The 22,495-nt window shown below is 40.4% G+C and overlaps 1 protein-coding gene across 1 annotated transcript in view; it reads right to left on the bottom strand.

The window, feature by feature from the left end:
- The window catches only part of LOC126272782 (minor histocompatibility antigen H13), a 48,286-nt gene extending 36,443 nt beyond the window's left edge, over nt 1-11,843 (bottom strand). The window contains exon 1 of the mRNA XM_049975928.1: nt 11,429-11,843. Within this exon, the coding sequence (XP_049831885.1) occupies nt 11,429-11,620 (192 nt within the window). The 5' untranslated portion in view covers nt 11,621-11,843. The remainder of the gene's footprint in view (nt 1-11,428) is intronic.
- Nucleotides 11,844-22,495: the final 10,652 nt, after the last annotated feature.

The raw sequence follows: 22,495 nt of genomic DNA, 5'->3' as shown, positions 1-22,495 counted from the left end.
AACGGCTGCACGCTGAAACTAAAATTTTGAACTTTAAGAATAATTAATTTTAATAGCCAAAGCTGAAACGTATTTAAAAACTCTCACTTGCGTGCTGATGTCTTTGGTTGTGGGCCAATTTGCGACATGGACCCATATCATAGTGCAGGGTGTGGTCTCTTTGCAGTTATTTTCTCAAAGATTCATTGCACAAATTGGCATGGTGAGTATTAAAGGAAAGATGGACACCTTCCTTCATTTATAAGTGTACGCAGCACTCAAACATGAATGTCACCACAAAACGTGCTGTGGAATGACGTACAGTGACAAACAAATTGATATAAATGATAGCTAAGAGAAGATAGTCAGCTGGCAGTAACCTAAGAAACTGTAGGGCATGTCCCATACTTAAAGGAAGAGAGAAAAATTTATGTGGTCAATATGTATCATGACCAACTTAACAATAAATAAAATGTTCCAGTTATTGTGCTACTGTTGAACAGATTTTACATTTAAACCCAATGTTTCGTCCCAGCGTGCAGAGGACTTTTTCAGGGGGGATCGTAGCTTCTCTGAGTGTCAAATTCACACCCTGACTCACTGACAGCAGAAAAATTCCATTCATACGTACTTCCATGCAGCAATGCGAGATGTCACATTTTGAATACTGAAGATAGTTGGCCACTGTCGATTGTTGTCATCCACTATTGCTATCATCTAATTTTGGCAGACTAGCCACACTGGGATCCAATATCATTCAGTTTTATGCCCTCCTCCTCCTTCCTACTGAAATTAGTGGGATGTTTTATAATCTCTGTAGCCTCTATGTATAGCCTTTGATGGTACCTGCCTGCGGCTGCCAGTACTCTAGTCCTATCAAAATTAATGTGGTGATCTCCTGGCTGAAAAGCACTTTCCACAACTAATCTGTCAATATCTCTCCGCCTGCAATTACCTTGTACTCCTCTTGTCATTTTTTTGGCCGTTCTTTCTGAAATACCGATACGCACATTCCCATAGCTACAGTCAATAACATCATTAACGAAAGGAAAGAAAATCTTTGATTTCACAGGCATCTGTGCATCGCTATGATTTCTGTGGAGTGGTCTTAACACTTTTTTACCTCAGCTGACAAATAACCATCCTTGAGCAGTGCATGGGCGAGATGTCCCTCGCTCTATCCATCATCATATTTATGATATCTCACTTTTGTTGTGGGTGGTAGTTCAAATCCAAATATAGGTAATGGTCTCTGTGGGTGGGTTTTTGGTAAACTTGTGTGGCCTAAGCGACCATCTTCTTTCTTACCATGCCTCCACAAAACAAACGTATCGTCTCGGAACTGGAACTAAACACTCAGTTTCTTGTTGGCAGCCTTGAATGTTTCCACAAAATAATACGCTATGACTGGGCTTAAGGGGCTCCCATAGCCACACCTTTCGTCTGTTTGTAGAACACATCATTCCATTTGAATTACGTGGTTGTGAGGCAATATTGAAACATTTATGCAATATCAGGAGGAAGAATCCAATTCACCTGTAACAACACCTCAGTGAGGGAAACCATAGTAAACAGCGACACCACATCATAACTAACATGGTTCGCATCTCATGGTTGTGAGGTAGCTTTCTCGCTTCCCGCGCCCGGGTTCGATTCCCAGCGGGGTCAGGGATTTTCTCTGCCTCGTGATGGCTGGGTGTTGTGTGATGTCCTTAGGTTAGTTAGTTTTAAGTAGTTCTAAGTTCTAGGGGACTGATGACCATAGAAGTTAAGTCCCATAGTGCTCAGAGCCATTTGAACCATTTTTCTAACTAACATGTCTTCTAGCTGGACGACAATGCCACTTAATTTACTGATAAAATGTGTCGAATTCTTGATATATGACTCAGACTGCACCACTTACCGTCATAATAGTGTGGTTAATCAAAAATAGGTGGAAAAACCAATAGCACTCACTATAGGTCTCACTACATGTATTTGTGCATCTTTGGCAACCCATACAGTCCTGCTGGCAGTACAACTGAATTGTACAGACTTTTCTGAATGCTATCTTCAAGACAGGACTTTTTTTATCAACAGTGTAACAATTCTAAGAATATTGTCAGTGAGGTCTTTACTCGGTTTCCTATATGTCTATGGACCTAGTAAGTTCTTAATCTTGCAATGATAGTCAATCACTTTCTAAACACCCGTCAAATTTCCCTTGTCCACTGGAGAATGTTGTTTACTATCATCCTCATTCAAGTGTTTTAAGAAATTCCTGTCACTCACAGTTAAATTACTTTTGGAAGCAATATAAGAGACGAAACTTCCTGGCAGATTAAAACTGTGTGCCCGACCGAGACTCGAAATCGGGACCTTTGCCTTTCGCGGGCGAGTGCTCTACCATCTGAGCTACTGAAGCACGACTCACGCGCGGTACTCACAGCTTTACTTCTGCCAGCATCCGTCTCCTACATTCCAAACTTTACAGAAGCTCTCCTGCGAATCTTGCAGAACTAGCACTCCTGAAAGAAAGGATATTGCGGAGACATGGCTTAGCCACAGCCTGGGGGATGTTTCCAGAATGAGATTTTCACTCTGCAGCGGAGTGTGCGCTGATATGAAACTTCTTGGCAGATTAAACATCCCCCAGGCTGTGGCTAAGGTTCACAGGAGAGCTTCTGTAAAGTTTGGAATGTAGGAGACGGATACTGGCAGAAGTAAAGCTGTGAGTACCGCGCGTGAGTCGTGCTTCAGTAGCTCAGATGGTAGAGCACTTGCCCGCGAAAGGCAAAGGTCCCGAGTTCGAGTCTCGGTCGGGCACACAGTTTTAACCCGCCAGGAAGTTTCATATCAGCACACACTCCGCTGCAGAGTGAAAATCTCATTCTGGAATATAAGAGACAGTACTCTTACAGCTTCTATATGGATTTCTTCAGCTATAACGGCGTCCACACTACAAATGCCTACTTTTATACCGGCTATTATTTCTTCCATGGGCACAACTCATGGACTAAAGACAAAATTTCCACTCACCGTCAGATAAATGTCAGGATAAATTCATAACCATGCGGGAAGTGTCTACATTGTGGATCATCTTATTAGGTTTGAAATTATCAAATTCCTTCTTCTCTCTATTAGAAATTAGCTGTGTGTTTCCTAATATTATCATGGAATAGTCTGTCAATTCTATCCCAGTCAGCACTACACAATTACCTGCTGATACTAATAAGGAGAGACATTAACTTACAGTCTGTACTTGCCTGGTCCCAACAGGTCTGTTGAAAACGAATCTTCTGTCTGAAAATCCTCCGCACCATATTCGCTTAATCCTCAAAAATTTCAGAATAACACTGACTGCTCTGCAACGAGGCAGAAGTGTGAAGGAACACAAAAGCTGCAATCTGTTCTTCTGGAGACCTTCCATGCGTCACACATTTCTTGAACATTTTCCCAATAGGGAGGCATCCAACTGTAAAACATAGACTTTCACACCCAGAAAAGTCACAGTTAATAAAATGTTCTGGGCTATAATGCCATAGTCTAAAGGATTTCACATTTGAACCCAATGTTTCATCCCCATCTACAGAGGACATTTTCAATGGGGATCGTAGCTTCTTTGAGTGTGCAATTTACACCCTGGATTACTACTGACTGCAGCAAAATTCTGTTTATATGGGCTCCGATGCAGTGGCGTGATGTCCCTTGCTTTGAATTCCTAGGCACAGTTGACCATTGTCGATTGCCGTTGTTCACTGTTGCTTTATCACTTCATATTCAACTTCTTTTCATTTGGTAATGAAGTACGCCTGGCAACATTTTAGCAGTGTGGTTAATCACTCCAGTGACATTCCTTGGAGAGCCAGAGTGGAAATGTGGCAAAGGTAATGCTGGACATAAGAGTCTGCCAAAGATACTCTTTATGCACAATATGGCAACTGTGCTGAGGAGTGGTGGTGCAGTCTCATTAAAACTAAGAGGAAGTGATAACTGTCTTCACACAAAAAGTTGTTAAGTTAATAGTTGGTGTATGTCCCACTGTAAAGAAACAATCATCATATAGAATAAGTGTTGCACGAAGAGACTCCTTCCCAGCTCATTGAATCTTATCCATAAGGGGCATTAGACATTAAAATGCCCCATACTTCAAATGTAGAACTGGAGGTTAATTATTGCATCAAATCAAGTGCCTATGTCCAGGAATATGTATATGATGCACCACTTAATGTCAAAGGTAGTTCAGATCACTATGGTCATAGCATCCGACTCTGAAGAGGGATCTGCTCCCTCTGCACTGATGAGCCAAAGCTTTATGACCATTGCCCATGTCAACATGGAATTCTTCGTGGTGGTGCTGTGTGTTTGTGACACAGCAAGGAAAGCATATATGCAGAGCAGATAAAAATAGGGAATCATTCTAGTGACAACCAGGTTGCAAGCAGGGAAATCCACTGACATATGCCACTATAAATGGCAGATTGTTAAGGTGCGGCTCCTGGGAATGAGCATCTATGAAACAGTGAAGCTGGTCGACTGTTCTCTTACTACTATCATGAGCATCTACGGAAAGTGGATGAAGTACAGTGAATACACAAATGGGTGACAAGGTGTTGGAAGTCCAAGTCACTTCACAGAACTTGCAAGTTAGAGGTTTGCCTGCTCTGTAAAGCAAGATAGTACTCTGTGCCACACCTGACAACAGTACAATTCTGATGCAGGTGCAAGTGTTTCAGAGCAGATGATTCAGTGTATATTGTTGAACATGAGGTTCCACAGCAATACTCCTACGTTGACCTAACAATATAGTTAAAACATTAGAGAAGGAAAGTTGCTATTCACCATATAGTGGAGATGTTGAATCGCGATAGGCACAACACACACACACACACACACACACACACACACACACACACACACACACACACACACACACACACGCAAAAGACCTGTTCCATACATCCTCCTACAACTATCTACTCCAGTTTAGTCACTAACATCACCTATTCCATCAAAGGCAGGGCTACCTGTGCAACCAGTCATGTGATTTACAATATAAACTGCAACCACTGTGTTGCATTCTATGTAGGCATGACAACCAACAAGCTGTCTGTCCACATGAATGGCCACTGACAAACTGTGGCCAAAAAACAAGTGGACCTCACTGTTGAAGAACACGCTGCCAAATATGACATCCTTCATTTCAATGACTGGTTCACAGCCTGCGCCATATGGATCCTTCCCAACAACACCAGATTTTCTGAATTGTGCAGGTGGGAACTTTCGCTGCAATACATCCTACATTCCCGTAACCCTCCTGGTCTTGACCTTCGTTAGTCACTGTCCTCACCCATGCAGCCCCATCCCTTTTCCCATTCCAGCACTACACAGCCGGCTATTCATCGCCACACCCAGTCTTACAAATTCCATTTTATTTCTCTCCTTTCCGCTATTTCCTCCTCCCCACCTTCTCTCCTGCCCTCCATCTAAACTGCAGCAATTCACTGCCTGCCACCGCCACCATACTATCCTTCCTCCTCCCCACTCCAGCCCCCTCCTTACCTCCACCCAGTCGCTATTCCCATCATGCACCAGCTGCTGTTCACAGTGCGGGTTCAGTTATCGGAGACTGCAGACATGCGCGCGAGCGCATCATCATATAGAATAAGTGTTGCACCAAGAGACTCCTTCCCAACTCACTGAATCTTATCCATAAGGGGCATTAGACATTAAAATGCCCCATACTTCAAATGTAGAACTGGAGGTTAATTATTGCATCAAATCAAGTACCTATGTCCTATGTCCAGGAATGTCCGCTATTTCCTCCTCCCCACCTTCTCTCCTGCCCTCCGTCTAAACTGCAGCAATTCACTGCCTGCCACCCCCACCATACTATCCTTCATCCTCCCCACTCCAGGCCCCTCCTTACCTCCACCCAGCCGCCATTCCCATCATGCACCAGCTGCTGCTCACAGTGCGGGTTCAGTTATCGGAGACTGCAGGCGTACGCGTGTGTGCATGTGTGTGTGTTGCAACTCAGCATCTCCGCTATATGGTGAGTAGCAACTTCCCTTCTCTAATATTGCTACATTCCATGATGAATTTTCCATTGTTTAACAATATAGTTAATCAGCATCAGGTTGGATTCCATTTGAACCACTGTGCCTAGTGACTGACATAATTCAAACTAGAAGGAAGTCATGATTCAATCTGTACTTTAATTCCAGATCTAGTTTTCAGCTAAAGTACATTTATCATCAGTGCATATGAAATGAGTCATGAAGACTCAACAGACTTGTAAATGCATTTTATTACACGACTTTGGTACATACATATCTTAATTCATCTAATTAATCAAATTATGTTATGTACATGCTAAGGTAATGTAATAAAGTGTATTTACAGGCCTGCTGAATCTATATCACTCATTTCATATGCTGTGATGATAGCCATACTGTGGCTGAAATCTAGATCTGCAATAAGGTACAGACTGAATTGTGAATGACTATTTTTCCCGTCTGCATTGCTAATTATGAGTGCAGTGTGTACCAGATTGAGACTGGCCAATGGACACTTTTCACTTAGTTGGATGGATCGTGCTCCTCATTACTCCATGTTGACTGTCATGTCCTGATACACTGTCATCAAGGAAAACAGCTACTTCAAACACACACAAGGCACATGTGCTGGTAATCGAAGCCACCATTATAGCTATGGACTAAGTGAACATTATTGTTGAGCAGCTGCATCGCTTCATGCTCAATGTTTTCCAAAATGGCGATGGCATCTTCCATCAAAACACTGTCCTTGTCACTAAGTCAGAATAATGTCACAATGATTTGAGTAGTGTGATAAGTCTTCTGGTGATGTGTAATCAAGATGTTGAATGTCTGCTTAGTGCAAATAATCAGACATATGTATTTTTGGTTAAGTATGTACAAAATGTTGTTTTAATAGATGCATATGACAAAAAAACGTAATACTGAACACATGATGCCTTGGCCACGAAATCTGGATGATCTGAACCGATGGAACATGGATGAGATGCTATCAGGTAACAGTTCTGGAGCCACAAACCACCAGCTCTAAATTTTAAGGTAACTGAGTGATCAGTAAGTAGACATCTGGTGCCACATACCTCCAGAAACCAATCAAAGGTCTTGTTGAGTTCATGTCACACACAATCACTGATTATGTGTGCTGCAAAGGTGGCACAACAAACCAATAAAGTATAAGGTCATATTGTTTTGTATCCATAGAGGCTATCATGGAGACACCTCCAAACATCCTCTCACGTTTAGCACAATTTTGACACTACAGTTGATGACACCTGTTGTCAGGGTTGTGATCGGTAAGAATACTAAACACCTATGTCCACATACATACTACACAAGCCACCATATAGTGTGTGGCAGAGGGTACCTCTACTACTAGTAACACCACTACTCATCATTTCATGTCTTGTTCCACTTGCTCATAAAGCAAGAGAAAAAACAACTGGACCTGGCTACTTATTTGTTTTGAACTCTTTCAGTTGTTTATCTACGACACGGATGCTTATTACCATGTCGTTCACAGGGGATTTTGTGTGAAAGTAACAAAAAAATGTTTGTACTATTCTCTTGCATGAACAATTTCTTAAATGGGGGAATAAAAACTTTGGCTTTTGTTTTGATAGTTCAACTGCCACACCAGACTGACTGGAAGCCTTAGACCCACTACATCATTTTACATAGAGCCCAAATTGTCTCGGGTTCTCAGCCACAGCTATTGCTATCAAATCTCTACTTACCTCTGCTTGCCATCAATTGAGCATTCTGTAATGAACAGAGTGCAACAGCCTTTCCTCCCTCAGCATTTGCTGAATTTTGCTGTTAAACCACACTGGGTCTTTTCTGTCAATTATTTATTAGAAACATACTTGCCCAGAGCACAATTTACAATCTGCTTCAACTTTGTCCATAATTCCTCTATATACATCATTTCATTTTATTCGCCCACATATCTCGAGTCATCAGCGTGACGGATTGACGTCCTACGGGCCTGGGTTCGATTCCTGGATGGGTCAGAGATTTTCTTCACTCAAGGACTGGGTATTGTGTTGTCTCCATAATCATTTCATCCCCCATCGGGCGTCCAGTTCCCTCAATGGGACGTCAAATGTAATAAGACCTGCACCAAGGCAGCCAATGACGCCAAACCCTCATTTCCATTTTTCATCATTTCATTGACCAAGTGAGATGCTAACAACTGCTTACCTGTTCTTTCTAGCAGAGACACTCCCCTGGCCGTCTTGATTGATATATTAACTTTCATAACCATAGTCATTACAATGGCATCACATCACTAATCCTCCTCTACCTTGACATCAGTAAGGTCTGGCCTGTTTGTAGCTACAAAGTTAATGAATTTTCATTGTGTGTAAGCTACCAAAGAGCTGCTCAAGATAGTTTTCAGAAAACTGTGCTCAAAATTACTTTGCAAGACTGTCTGTACCCCTTGCAATGAATCCATAGACATCGCAATCTGTACTTGGTACATTACAGTTGCCTCCAACTGCAATACATCATCTGGATATTTACACACTGCTGACAGCAGACTTACTTTGAATAATTTTAAAACTATCACAGAGGAACTGGGTGGTCAGTAATAACACCCTACATTAGCTCAGTTTCAGCTAGACCTGTTGTAGGCAACCAGATAACTTCACTGTCACACTATTTCAACCTCAATAGAGAGTATTTTTGTCAACTGCAATGAAACTCCCCCTCCTATGGCATAAAATCTGTTCTCCCGGTAAACGTAGTGCTGGGTAACTCAACACCAATTATTAATGCAGTAAGGTGGCAGTAAAACTTGTTACAGTTGACTAGAGGGCTTTGTGTCAGTCTCTGACAAAGTGAGGGTGATTGTAAAGGGGATGGAGGAGAAGGTTACATCTCGAAGACTTTATTTAGCACATGGATAACCTACATCAGCTTATGTAAGTTTGTTCTTCCCTTTTTTATGGTTTTCGTTCTGGAACAACAGAAGAATGGGTGATCTTACTGCTCAAAGTTCTTTCAGTCACTATTTGACCTTGGACTGCCAGCCTGAAGTACTTGGGAAAGATGTTTACTCTGTGGGCAGCCTTCAGGTATGGCAATCCTTGTGAAAGCTATGTTTCCCAGGCAATTTCGCCAAGACTGAGATGTAAGAGACACCACACTGCAGATGAGTGGTTTCTCAAGGAAGGGGGCAGACAATTCGAACTGCTGTGATGGCTGGGCAACAGAGGGAGTGGAAGCTTAATTACTGAATTATCTGGTGAAAACTGTTGTTGCAAAGCTTGTCACTAATTACAGCATAGAGGCATTCCTCCTCCACACTGAAATACATGTGTCTCAGCAGTCCTGTATTGCAGGATTTTTCACCCTTTTTGGTAGATATGGAGTAAAAGTTAGGAGGGACACATTTACAAGACATTCTATCATGCTGTAAATGCTTGCAACTTACATACTCAGATGATTAAGTGAGAAGACGTCTGCCAATTTAAAGTGAGAGTACACATTTCCTGATGTCACGTCGGTAAGTCACTGCTTTTTCTTTTTGCAGCAGTGTGCTCCACTCAAATATCAGAATGAAAGCTCCCGTACAAAATCTGTTTCCTTTGACCTTTTATACATGCAGTAAATGAATATAAATTTGCCTCTTTCCAGATTAGCAAACAACTTTCTATCCAGTTCACCAGGATTTCTCAGTAGAAGACTATCTGAGTAGTGTGGAGAGTAATGGTGACTTCAACACCACACAGAGTGGTTAAGACGAGTTAAAAAAAAAAAAAAAAAAAAAAAGGCCTGCAAATGAGCAGAGTCCACAGCAATTATCAAAACAAAACCACCTTTCACCTCCTCTATTGTCATCACTTCCCCAGATTTATCTGCTGCCAGCGATTAACACGTGTCAGCAAAATCATTACAAGTTGGTTGAAGCTCATGAGACAAAAGCCAACATGCACTACATCAACAAATACAAATAACTGTGGAAGGTCCAACAGATTTGTATCTTCAATGTACTCTACAAGAAATAGCGTTTTATTACCACCTCTCATGACAAAACAATCTACTGATGAGGATCTTGTTTTCGGGAGTGGTCCTCATTTCTGTTAAAACAATAAAAATGTGTATAATGAACTCCAAAATACAATATTTGAATCATTTTAAAATTGAAGATTTCTGTTTACACACAGTGCTACTTTAACCAGTAAGTGATGAGAATCACATATTTACAAAATATTACATGTACAGAAAGTTATTGGGAAGCCTGTCACAACTGACCATTTCTTTGTTTATAGCACTGAACAATGTGAATGCAATAATGGTAATCTCTTCACTATTTGTGTGCCACTATCGACAATGAGTGTAATCTTACTAATTCATCATAATGCAAAGAACAGTGTCACATTCCACACACTGGTTCCATATTGCTTTGTAGAAGAATAAAATTGGTAAAGCATTTCAGCTGTTTAATTGTCAAAAGAATAATTGAAGGATTTAGTATGTGAACACCAGATATTCTAGGATAATTGGCTGCGTACAACATATCTTTAGCAATTCTTCCTTATCTAAGAAATCCCGACTTTCACTGAATTTCGCACTAACCTACAATTTCTCCACAACTGGGTTTTTTAACTTCATCATTGATCATGAATGCACCTACAATCACACCACAACTGTTAATCAGCCAAACCTACCTGTGTGACATTTACATACAGTATTATTCCTTACAGGTCGTCCAGTTGGTATGGCAAAAGCAACACAAATTTGTAGTGTTAAGCATTCGAGATTAACTAGCCCCCCCTCTTCCATATACCCAACTAGTGTGATTCTAGTAAACAGTAAAACAGAGCACTCTCTCTTCTGCAAATCCAGATTGTTCAACAAATTCTCGTTTACTATATTTCTGAGCAGTGTGTTCCGCAAACTCTGGTAGAAATCAAACTGCAAACATTGACTGCAGCTCCCAACAATTAATTTCAATAAGTTTGAAATTTAAAAGTATGGCATAAATACTGTCAAATTTTCCCAAAGTCAGTGGGCTGAGAGAAATCACATTAACATGGTCCACTGCCTTTTAGAAAGTAATTTTTTCCAAATTACTTGAAAAATTTATCGGCTGTCAAAACTGCAACTATCAAGTAAATTACTTACTTTTTTTCTAAATCAAAATAATAAGTTAACACGTTGTTTATTTCTAGCTACTTATAAAAGTTTACAAGCATTGTTATACACGTGCAAGTGCAACAACAGAATTATGCTGCGAAAACATTGCATACCACAATTTAAGTAAAGTCAAGCAATGGAACATAATTTCTTAAGGGGCCGATAAACATTAAGCAACTTTTATGCTTAAGGCACTTTAATTTTAGAGTTGCAGCCTTTCGGCACCGTTTATCAAGGTTCTCGTATCGTACACGTCAATTACAAGTTACCTTCTGCTCCTTATGGTGTCTCACAGAACGGAATGACCCAAAGAAAATTGGTAGAAGAGCCATAATAACGAGACTTCCGTATGCGACTGCCATCCCCTCAGGGGTTGCAGGTGGTCTACTTGTGCCATTATTCGTGTTTTCTGTCAAATTTTCTTGCAATTGGGACACCGCTTCCTTCACCACGTCTGCCATGGTACACAGAGACGCCGATATTCCACATCGACTGACGCAAATCGTCGGCCTATCTACCGCTCTGATACTCTTTGTTCATGTACAGAGACATGTAGAACGACAGATAGAAGATACTGTACGGACTTATACTGTCTTCAATATTATGACGTACATGAAAGTCCATCAAGGGTAGAGACAATACTACTTTGTCAGAACTTCCACGCACTGAAGCGCATCTCTCACTATCAGCCCTGATGTCAATTGGTAAGGCGATTTTAGTGGGTTATCGATGTCGAATACAGAAAATAAAGCGTTTGCCGCACTTACATTAGATATAACTGGTAGACAACGAAAAAGGGTAAATGTGTCCAAGAATGTGTTGTACGATACTTTACTGCTAAAATCGTACCCGAAAGAGTTTGAGCATTATTCTCCGATGAATCCTCCACCTTAACGGCAAATTATTAATACTGATACAACATGAAATAGAGAAAAAAAATACATTAATGTGAGAGGGAATTGCAGTGAACGAGAGATCGATATAACAGATTTCTGGCTACAGGTAGGTCATTTGAGTGTTTGAAGCTGAGTGCTGCGGTATCAACAAACAGAATTAGGAAACTTGTTATTGAAACCTGTGAAGTAATTATATTCGTCCTGCAGTGATATATTTAGGCAATTCAAATAAAATACGTTTTACGTTTTATGATAATATCGTGCGGTAGACACTTACTTTGCAGATCTATTAGTAATGATAGCATATACGCAAAATGCATTTCGAAGTACGATCTTACCTTACACACTGTTGTGTAACTCAAAAAGCTAGTATGACCACTATGTTTTCAAATTAATAAAGAAAGCACTCCAACAGTGAATCCACCATCCAAAAGTCATAAAAATAACGACTACCCCTGCATTGTCGAATTAAAACCGTTTTGTGTTAAAAGACTAGTTGAAAATTTAATCTGAGGAATGACAATTGAATTGAGAACGTAAACAGAGCACTGTGGTACCTGGTTCATGAAGCTCTGCCAGTATCTAAATTATGAATATTGTCAAAAGCTGCTCGTCAATATTTCTAATAGTGGCGGTAGGTCAATACGTTCCATCAGACGATCACTATATTGACGGTTTCTCTATATTAGTGCGACGCTAAATCCACGTCCATACCGAGTGCGCCCGGCTACGCTGCGACCAAACTCGGGTAAGAAATATTGCGAGGCGCGTCATCTGAACAGAGACGCCCACGAGCGAACGAATTCTTGAGGTGTATCGACACTGCGCTGAGTTTATAGGTTGTTGAACAGAGCAGTGCGGTTTGACGTCCAGACCGGCCGCGCCGAGTTGCTCCGAGTCTTTTCTTGATTTTACGCTACGTGGTGCAGTGCGGCGGTTATAGATGCGACTGAATTCTTAAAAATAAATCAAATTATTTTACATACAAGTTACTTTCTCATTTTTACTGTACTCTTTCGAAAGACTCTTTGGCAGCATGGAATCGATGAAAATCAACCCACCGGTGTCTTTGACAGTAATACTAATATAGAAAAACTACTTAAAGGCGTCTTTACCTAGAAAAATGGTTGACAGGCCCAAAAACAGAAAAACTGGACGCAGTGTCATACGAAGCTGGACATTTTGCCCTGAAAGCAGAACTCTATATTTTAAATAGAAATAGTTAGTTGGGTATTTTCAGTAATATATTAAAACCAATGACATTCTTTTTTCTGTGAGATCAACCATAAAAGTGCTTAAACTTAAAAAAATCAGTATTAAACATAATTTGACAGTTACGATAGCAAATAAGTGTTCAGTCTTCTTAATTGCTGTCTTCTTCCTAACATGAGAAAGTAAACTAAAAGTACTTCATTAAACAAAATAAACAACTTTCTACCCTCCTGGGGCAGAAAATGAAAATATATTCAGTAACTTTGGTCATTTTAATTAGACTGTTTTTCATTAGGCGTGTAATGCGATTTCGTTTCATATTTAATTTTTTTGTGTTCCTCTATGCACTTGAGGTATTGCCTACATCTCAATTCTACAGGGCGATTTTTTTCCACTACATACGAACCCTAGGGATTGATCGATGAGAGGATATGGAACAAAAAAGTTCTAATGCAGTTATGTCCGGAAATGCATGGTTTCCATACTTTGTTACAGAGACTATGGTCTAATACCCACTGTACCATGCAGCCACAGTTATAGTATGCATGGCTTCCTCCTAGAGAGTGGTACTGTTCCTCATACATCATGCCCTGGTGCCCTCTTCCGCCATAGTAAATGGTAATGTGTCCGACTGATTTCTCTTGATGACTCACCTTTTAGTGGATGTGATACAGTATTCCATATTTGAATCGAGAACTTGTCAACATGGTGTTTATTTTCAAAAAGGCAAATGGTGGTGGGCAGCAAGGTTGTATCAGGACACCCATCCCTGCTGACAACAACCACAGCATTCAATGCTCAATAATTGGTGACTGTATTTTGGAACCAGTCTTCCTTCCATGTCGCCTAACAGGCAGGAAATATCAGCGTTTCTTGTGGGCCTTTGTCTCCTCTGCTGGCAGAAACGCCATTGATGATTCAAATGACTATGTGGCTGCTACATGATAGTGCCCTAGCCCACTTCACCGTTAACGTCCCGACTCATCTCAATTGTGTCTTCAAAGGTCAATGAATCGGAAGAGTGGGTCCAGTTGCATGGTCTCCTCATTTGCTGGATCTCAAACCATATGATTTCTGGTTCTGGGGTAAAATACCATCCTTAAATGTGTTAAAGGAGGGAAGCATTTTAATTATCACTGATGTTGAGTGAAAATAAAATAATCACTTTTTGAAGTTCTCTATATAGTTGGACAGTGGTAAATTCTCATTCATACCATTGCAGTAACTTAATAGTTTAAGCCCAAACATTCACAAGTACCAAGTCGAATGAAAACTGTAGAATTTCAATCACAGTTAATAAAAGTTCACTTAACAACTTAGCTGCTTCATATGATGAGATACTCGAGTAACGTGACACGATGGGCTGTGTGAATTGGCCTTTAATGTAACGTGAGTATGTTCTGCAATATTCGATGTTATTTACTTATAATAGCACGCAGGAATGAAATTTTTCGTTTTTCTAAGTTTAGTGTGATTAATATAAGAAATGTGAAATTCTGTGAGCACAACAAGCAGCAGTGGCATTTGTATTCTGGTTTATTACAAATATTTGAGCTTTTTATCTTTTTCAAATATGTCGCGATTTCCGAGAGTGTGGTGAGGCAAGAACCTAGGAGTATTGGCAAGTACAACTTAAATTGTTGCCTATGAAACTTTTGAGCATCAGTAGCATCCATGTCCTATCTTGACACAAATATTAATATAGTTCGTTACTGGGGAAGTCACCAGGCAGCACTGTTACAGATTTTTTGCCTTCCTTATGACATCATGAATGTTAGCCAACGAGCAACCAGTTCTCAGGCATTCGCAAAGGTCATCTCTCCTGCCAAACGTGAAAGCCTGCATGCACAGTCAAACAACTGTCAAATTGTACTAGGTTTGTCAAATATTTGATTCTGTATGGCGTTGCTTGACACATTTGTCAAGCATAAACTTCGTCTGACAAAGCTGAGAGAAATTTTGATTGGTGCAAATTGTTAGCACAACTTAACCAGAGAAATAATTCTTAGAACTGTTAAAGCTACTTCATTTCTATGGCTAGTTTAATACTCTAGGTGAGGAACAAACCAATGTGTTAACATTTTTGTGGCCTAAATATTTATACAGGAAACTTCGTTAGGTACAGAGAGACATGTGTTTTTCGTAAGATGAGTTACTGCCTGGAAGTTCCAGTCATGAAAGCTGACATCAGCTGGGAGAGCGGTATGCTGACCACATGCTGTTCCATATCTGCATCCAGTGATGTCTGTCATCTGAGAATGATACAGCAGTTGGTACTGTTGGCCTCCTTAGGCCTTTTCATACGGAGTTTAGTAGTGAACGGAATATTAAAAATATAAACAGAGCAGAATAAGTGTGAAGTTGTTCTCACAGGGAATGACTAGCAGACATATGGCAATATTAACAGTGAACTACAAACTAAAGATAGATAGTGTCCCATAGCAGATATAAATAGTAATTATATTTTTTCTAGATGGCAGAACAATTTGGCTGCATGCCCCAACTTAACATGAGGACTGTGACCTCACTTGTCACAGCTTTGCTTTGTGTAATAAACTTTCCGGTTTGGAATTGAGCACAATGTGCCGTAACATGTTGACTGCCACATAATGTCAATGATAGTCACAGCAAAACCTTATATCTGACGCCATGTCTCAACTGGTGGCCACAACAGGGCCTCACATCTGAAACCATGGCTTGGTCTGGCTGTGAAACATCCATCTCTATACATGTGGTAGGTGGAGAGTCACGTGACTTCTTGTTCCGGTCATCAATCATAAGGTTCGTTTGAAACAGTTCTCCAGAGCTATCACTTGCAAGATGTTCAGTTCCATTCATGCACAACTGTTATATCCTGTGACATCAGTGTTCTGCAGTACTAATATCTATCATAGCCTCCTGGTGTGATTCTTTTTTTCCACCATGCCTTCAACTACCACATAATTTTCAAGAACAATTTATTTTGTAATACAAGGGAGTACCCAAAAGAATCTTAACCTTTTTTCCTATGAACTTATTTATTCACATTTTAAGCCCAAACCTTCAAACCCCTTCACAGTAGGCTCCACTTGCTCCAATACACTTGTCTAAACTTCTATTCTGTTCTTCAAAACATTCTTTAAATTCATCTTTTGTGATGCTTGACAGCTCCTGCATCGTTTTCTTCTTCACCTCAGAAACATCAGCAAGATGATTTACCTGCATGACTCTTTTCATTCTAGGAAATAAAAAAAAGTTGTGGCGAATTCAGATTTGTATGGGGGGTGGGGGTTGAGAAACAGGGGTCACACCATTTTTTGGTCAAGTATTGTCGTACAGACAGGGCTGTGTGAGCAGGCCACTATCATGATAGAAAAACAAGTAACCCTACTGCAACAAATCAGGCCATTCCTGCCGCCCACTGTCAGGCAACCTTTTCAAAACTTTCAAATAGAAAGCCCCGTTAACCATCGACTCTGTGGAATAAACTCTTAATGGACCATTTTCACATCCAAAAAACAAATCAGCAATGTTTTTATGTTTAATTTCATTTGATGAGCTTTCTTGCGATGAGGCAAACTTGAAGATTCTACTGGTTTGATAGTTCCTTTGATTCAGAATCGTAAGGATAGCGCCAAGTTTCGTCCCCTGTGATATATTTGTTTAAAAAGTTGGTGTCTTTTGGGACTCTTTTTTTTTAAGCACAAAATGCTTTCATATGACCCTGTTTTCGTTCTGCAGTTAGCAGTTGTGGCATGAATTTGGCAGCCACCCTTTGCATTATCAAGTCTTCTATCACAATTCGATGTACTGAGCTCCAAGTCACTCCCAGCAGCACTTCTTATGTGGTCTGCCGTCGATCTTCGTTGATGATACATGAATGTTTTCAACATTTTCATATGTTCAGGTTATGGAAGGATGACCAGAACGAGATCTGTAAACTGACATTTCACTATTTTTGAAACAGAAAAACCACTCAAGCACTTTGTGTTTTTCCACATTGCCCTTGTACGCTGTTTTTTAACATACCACGAGTTTCTGCTCCACTTTTTCTGAGCAAAAAGCGAAATTACACCGCCGCACACTTTTCACGAAAATCACCCATTGCAGAGACGTCAAACACGCAAATCGGTTGTCAGTATAAAATCTGCCAAAACTAGTCCTGACGTACTTCAGTGAAAGCACTCTTCTCACTTAGTCTGGCATTTCTGCTCTGTGTTCCCATAGCATAACACAGTACTACAAAAGATCTGCCCACAAAAAAACTAGTTTGGTTTCATTTGAGTACCCCTTATATGTACGCAACCATTCTCTTGCTTCAATTTATAATGTTCTTTTTGGGCACTTTCTTCTCATTGACTCATTGCAGGACTACTTCGTTCCTTACTTTATTTATTTGTGGATTTATTTATCGAAAATTATTCTGTCAGAACTTCCGATCTTTAACAGTCTCCCATAATGGCACACATCAAAGGCTTCTACTCGAGTCATTTCTGTCTTCTCCCCTGTCCTTGTTTCGCAACTACAAATTGCAGTGCTCCAAATGTAGCTTATTACGAAAAAATTTTATAGGCTCGAATGTATAATTTTGGATGTTAGCAGCTATTCCTCCTGTAGTGACCCAGAGGTGAATGTGGCCACTATGGTGCGGAAGTGCTGGGCTGAGGATGGCTTGGAAAACTCTACTGCGAGATACAACATAGTTTATTCATCTTGGATTGCAATATCAGAATGATGTGGCACCTTTGGATACATTCTCTGCAGGTATGTGGTTCGAGGGCAATGCTGAAGACTTTATAAAACCTTGTTGGTGTGATGGGCAACTGATCCCCATATCCTGCTTTCCTAACACTGTTTACCTCAATCAGCAGCGTATGCCTGAGTTAGCAATATGTGGCCGCCATTGATCAGTGCCAACGATGTGTATGACTCAGAATTCCTGTAGGCAGCCACAGCTGTTGGGTTAAGAGTTCACCCTGATGTGGAGAGAGAGGGCGGCAGTAACACCCTGATTGTGAAATGCTGTACTCCAAGGCAGAAGTTCAGTGCTGCTGTGGCTCATGAGGGATAAATCCCTGTTGTTGCTAAGTCCTTGGTGGTGAAGTTAGACTCATGAGTTGATGTGGTGGAGGTGGCTGCTCAGTCCAGTGTGGGCTGCTAGCTGGCCCGTAGTGTGCTGAAAGCCTACCTGGACCCAATGCCATGGAAGGTGCTGCCAGAGTGTGCATGACTGTACTAGACACAGGAGGTGTTTATAACAATAAACAGTACACTTTTTGTACTGTTACACTGCTTCCAAGCAAAATAAAACATCCTGATGTCCCAACCATGTGGAAATATACCCCAGGCTGGTCCATCATTGCAAAGTCTTTCTGCAATGTCACCATGATTATAAGTCTTTACCTGGCTGCCTCATAGTAAACAAATAAGCTCACCTGTGAAATTACATACCAGTCACTTCTCTACCCCCCCCCCCCCTTTCTCATCTCACACATGGCTACCATGTGGTGTTGCTTCAGTTTAGTAACCACCAAAATTTAGTGTAGGCATTACATACCTCACCTCTTCGGGAAAACCTTGACCCTGGGCCTCAACCCATGACCAATTTACAACGGAAGACTTCATCACAAAGTTAGGACATAGGTTACTTTTAGTTTTTGCTCAAACAACGAAACTTACAATTCTCAGTCCACTGGCTCCATTGGTCCGTACACTACTACATAAAATCTGTGTCTTACCTCAGTTACCCCTTAGAAATTAACCAACTATTTGCATGAATATTCCCTTACCGCACCACTATGGCACCTCGTACTGTAAGTAATAACGTGTGTTTCAATACTACCCAAGGCTTCTTGTTTTTGGAATCACAATTAATTACAGCTACAATAACTCTCACTTAGTACCATGCCTAGTTTTCGCACTCACTGCACCATCATACTGCGAAGTGTCCCTCTGCACAAAATGGAGTCAGCACTAATGCTGTGCCTGGAGTTGTGACACATAAGGTCCTGCTCATGTGCTCCTGCTCCTTCACTACTGCTGAACGTGTAGGGCCATTTACTCCACTGAAGTAGGCCACTCTTACAAGCCTATGAATTGGTACATGGACACAATTCGGTTAGAATTCAATGCTTCTTTCAGTTAGGTCAGATTTTCCACTGGAAGAATCGCTAATGGCTTCTCTAGCCACTACATCTATGGCTGTAAAAGGTTCAACTTGGTTTCCTCCATAACAGACGCTGATAAGTGAAAAATCTTCCTATTATGTCACAGTCCGTTCCATTAATAATTGTTCCACTCTCATGCTGATCCAAATGTTCAACTGTTCTGAGCTTACTTTGTTCATGACCGTTTGATAGTACAACTGCAGTACTGTGTATAGAAAACATCCATGTGAAACTGATTGCTGAAAATAGGATCCCAGCTCCAGGACATCACATGACTAATCTTGACCTTTTGTATTTCCTAAGTACAACTACACCTTGCATCTGCTTTTACCCATATGTATCACTCAGTTGATAGTAACATCTCCTTTGGCAATGTTTGAGTTCAGTTGTGACATCATCTTGTGACTACCACCATCTTCTGTGATCAGTAGTGTCTCCTGTATTTTTACTTGGACGAAGTTCTCCGAAGTTCCCCACTTTAGAGGATGTGCATGTTTGGTGTAACATTTGAATCTGTATACAAGATGGCGACGCATATAGATGTGGTAGTGAATCGGTCCATAAATTAAGAGTATTTAGCGTCAATAAGGTGCAAGTTATGCGACAAAATAGTATCAAGTGGCATTAGAATTTGTTCAGTGTTGCATATTTGGTATCATTCGCAGTGCTTCGCGAAAATAAATCAAGAAAACATTTCGTGTACGTGTGGAACAAAGTGTAACGGACCTCTGGCAGCGAGTGAAATGTGCCGCGCAAATCGTGAAATCATAGTGCTCGAATCACCGCAGAAAGAACTGAAAGCCACAAGAAAACATGCTCTGTTGTTGAGAAACATTATTAAAAGTCTATCTGAACCATCACATAAAGAACTCTGTCAACTTCAGGAGTACAGTGAACCAAAGAAATGTGCAAAACCTAAATTTGCTTCCAGTGAGTTAAAAGTTCGGTTAAGAAATCGATTTCAACATCTAATTACGGATTGTGAACTTAAAAATGTTGAAACAAGCAACTCACACCAAGACTACGAATCGGAATCGGCGGACAGGAAATTTACAAAGCGTAATAAGTCAGTAAAACGTAACTGTCTCGATGTTGCAAACAAAGTGACTCCTAAAAACTTTAGTAGGCCTACAGTTTTGCTTGCTGATAGCCACGGAAGAGGTATTGCAGGAATTCTTCGTTTCCAGCAGGATCTCAATGTTACAAGTGTTGTGAAACCTGGAGCAGGCCTAAAAGAAGTTTTGAAATACTATAAAAACAATAATCACATGACACAAAGTGAATGCATTGCAATATTGGGCGGCGCAAACGATGTATACAAGAATGAACGAATAGTAGCAAACAGAGTGCCAAGAGATACGCTATGTACAACAGAAGATCAAAAAGTTATTGTTGCAGGCATACCACACAGACATGACCTTACTGAATCTTCTTGTGTGAACAGAGAAATCCAAAAAGCAAACAGGGTGTATAAAAAGATCTGCAAGACCACTTCAAATACATTTTTCCTCAGTATTGACGATTTTGAAAGACAGCACTTCACAACACATGGTATGCATTTAAATAAATGGGGCAAATCGCTGCTCAGTCAAAAGATCAAAATGTTAGTGGATAGTGTTTCTCCTAGATGTAAGAAAAGTGCTCCTATTCCACTACCACTGCTAAAGGAAGCCTGCAAAGTATCTTCCCTACCATGTACTCCAGTTTCAGCAGTAACACACCAGGAATCACTGATTACAAAAGAATGTGCTGGGAGAGAAGAAGCTGTAACTACAGTTACAACAGGTAGAATACCTCATTCAGGAACTAAGATAACAGAAACAGCAAAAGTGGCAGCATATTCAGCAACAAATGTACCAACAGGTGATCCAGCTGTCCATTCTACAGCAACATTTGAACTACCTACAGTGGGAACCCAGCCACTTAGATCATGCCATGAGCAAGAAGACGTGAAGAGACCTCCAAGAGTAGAAGTGGTATCAAGTGTAGCGGGCAAACGGAAAACTGTACCTCCATTACGTCTAAATGATTTTTTAGTAGAAGGCAGGAAGGGGAAGAAGCCCATCAGATAAATAGTGCCAGAGATTTAATAGCCTCTCATCAAAATAGTGCATCTGTAAAGAAAGACAAGTTTGATTTTATAATCTGTTATCTTAACATTGAAGGAATCAGGGATAAAGAATTTATTGTCAATGACTTTGGATCAGAAAATAAGTTTGATATCTTTTGTTTAAGTGAACTCTGGGCTAGTGAGAGTGAACTTACATTTATTAAATATAATCTAGCCAGTAGCTACTGCAGAAAATTGCATTTAAGAGGTGGTGTGGCAATATATGTTACCAAGTCACTTAGCAGTACAGTCAATAGATTAGATCTAGATTTTCTGTGTGATGAACAGAACTTTGAAGCTGCTGCTATAGTAATAGACAGTTTTAATTTAGTTGTAATTTCCCTGTACAGGTCACCTAAGGGTATAACCAATGTATTTTTAGAAAAACTGGACCTGCTGTTACATGTACTTACAGATACTAGATGGATACATTATGATATTGTGATAGGTGGAGATGTGCATGCTGAATTCGATGTTACAACACAAAAACGTACTGTCACTGAACTCCAAAACCTACTAAGACAGTGCAACTTACATTCAGTCAATAACAAGCCTACAAGAGAACATGCATGTCTCGACAATATTTTTGTAAATTTTAAAACAGCAGAAGAATCATGTTTTGTGACAGTATTTCCATACTCTGATCATGATTCAGTATCTTTAAATTATACAAGTAAGTTCCCTCTTGATAAGAGTAATGTAAATAAGCTTGTCCCAGAAGTTGTGGTGACTATACCAGTCACAGATGGGAAAATTGACAGGTTTTGTACGTCCCTTTCCAACAGAGATTGGTTTGGCCTGTGTTATGATGAGACACATTAAACTCTAAGCAATTATCTGCCAGCAAAGGTACTATTTGATTGGTTTCTCAAAGCACTTTTGGGACACTTTAATGACTGCATACCAATAAAGAAATGCAAAGTAACTGACAGAGTCCTAAAAGCAAAAGTTTCAAATAGACAAAATACATGG

The sequence above is a fragment of the Schistocerca gregaria genome, chromosome 5 (assembly GCF_023897955.1).
Source record: "Schistocerca gregaria isolate iqSchGreg1 chromosome 5, iqSchGreg1.2, whole genome shotgun sequence".
Classification (NCBI taxonomy): domain Eukaryota; kingdom Metazoa; phylum Arthropoda; class Insecta; order Orthoptera; family Acrididae; genus Schistocerca; species Schistocerca gregaria.
This window is presented reverse-complemented; position numbering and strand designations above follow the sequence as displayed.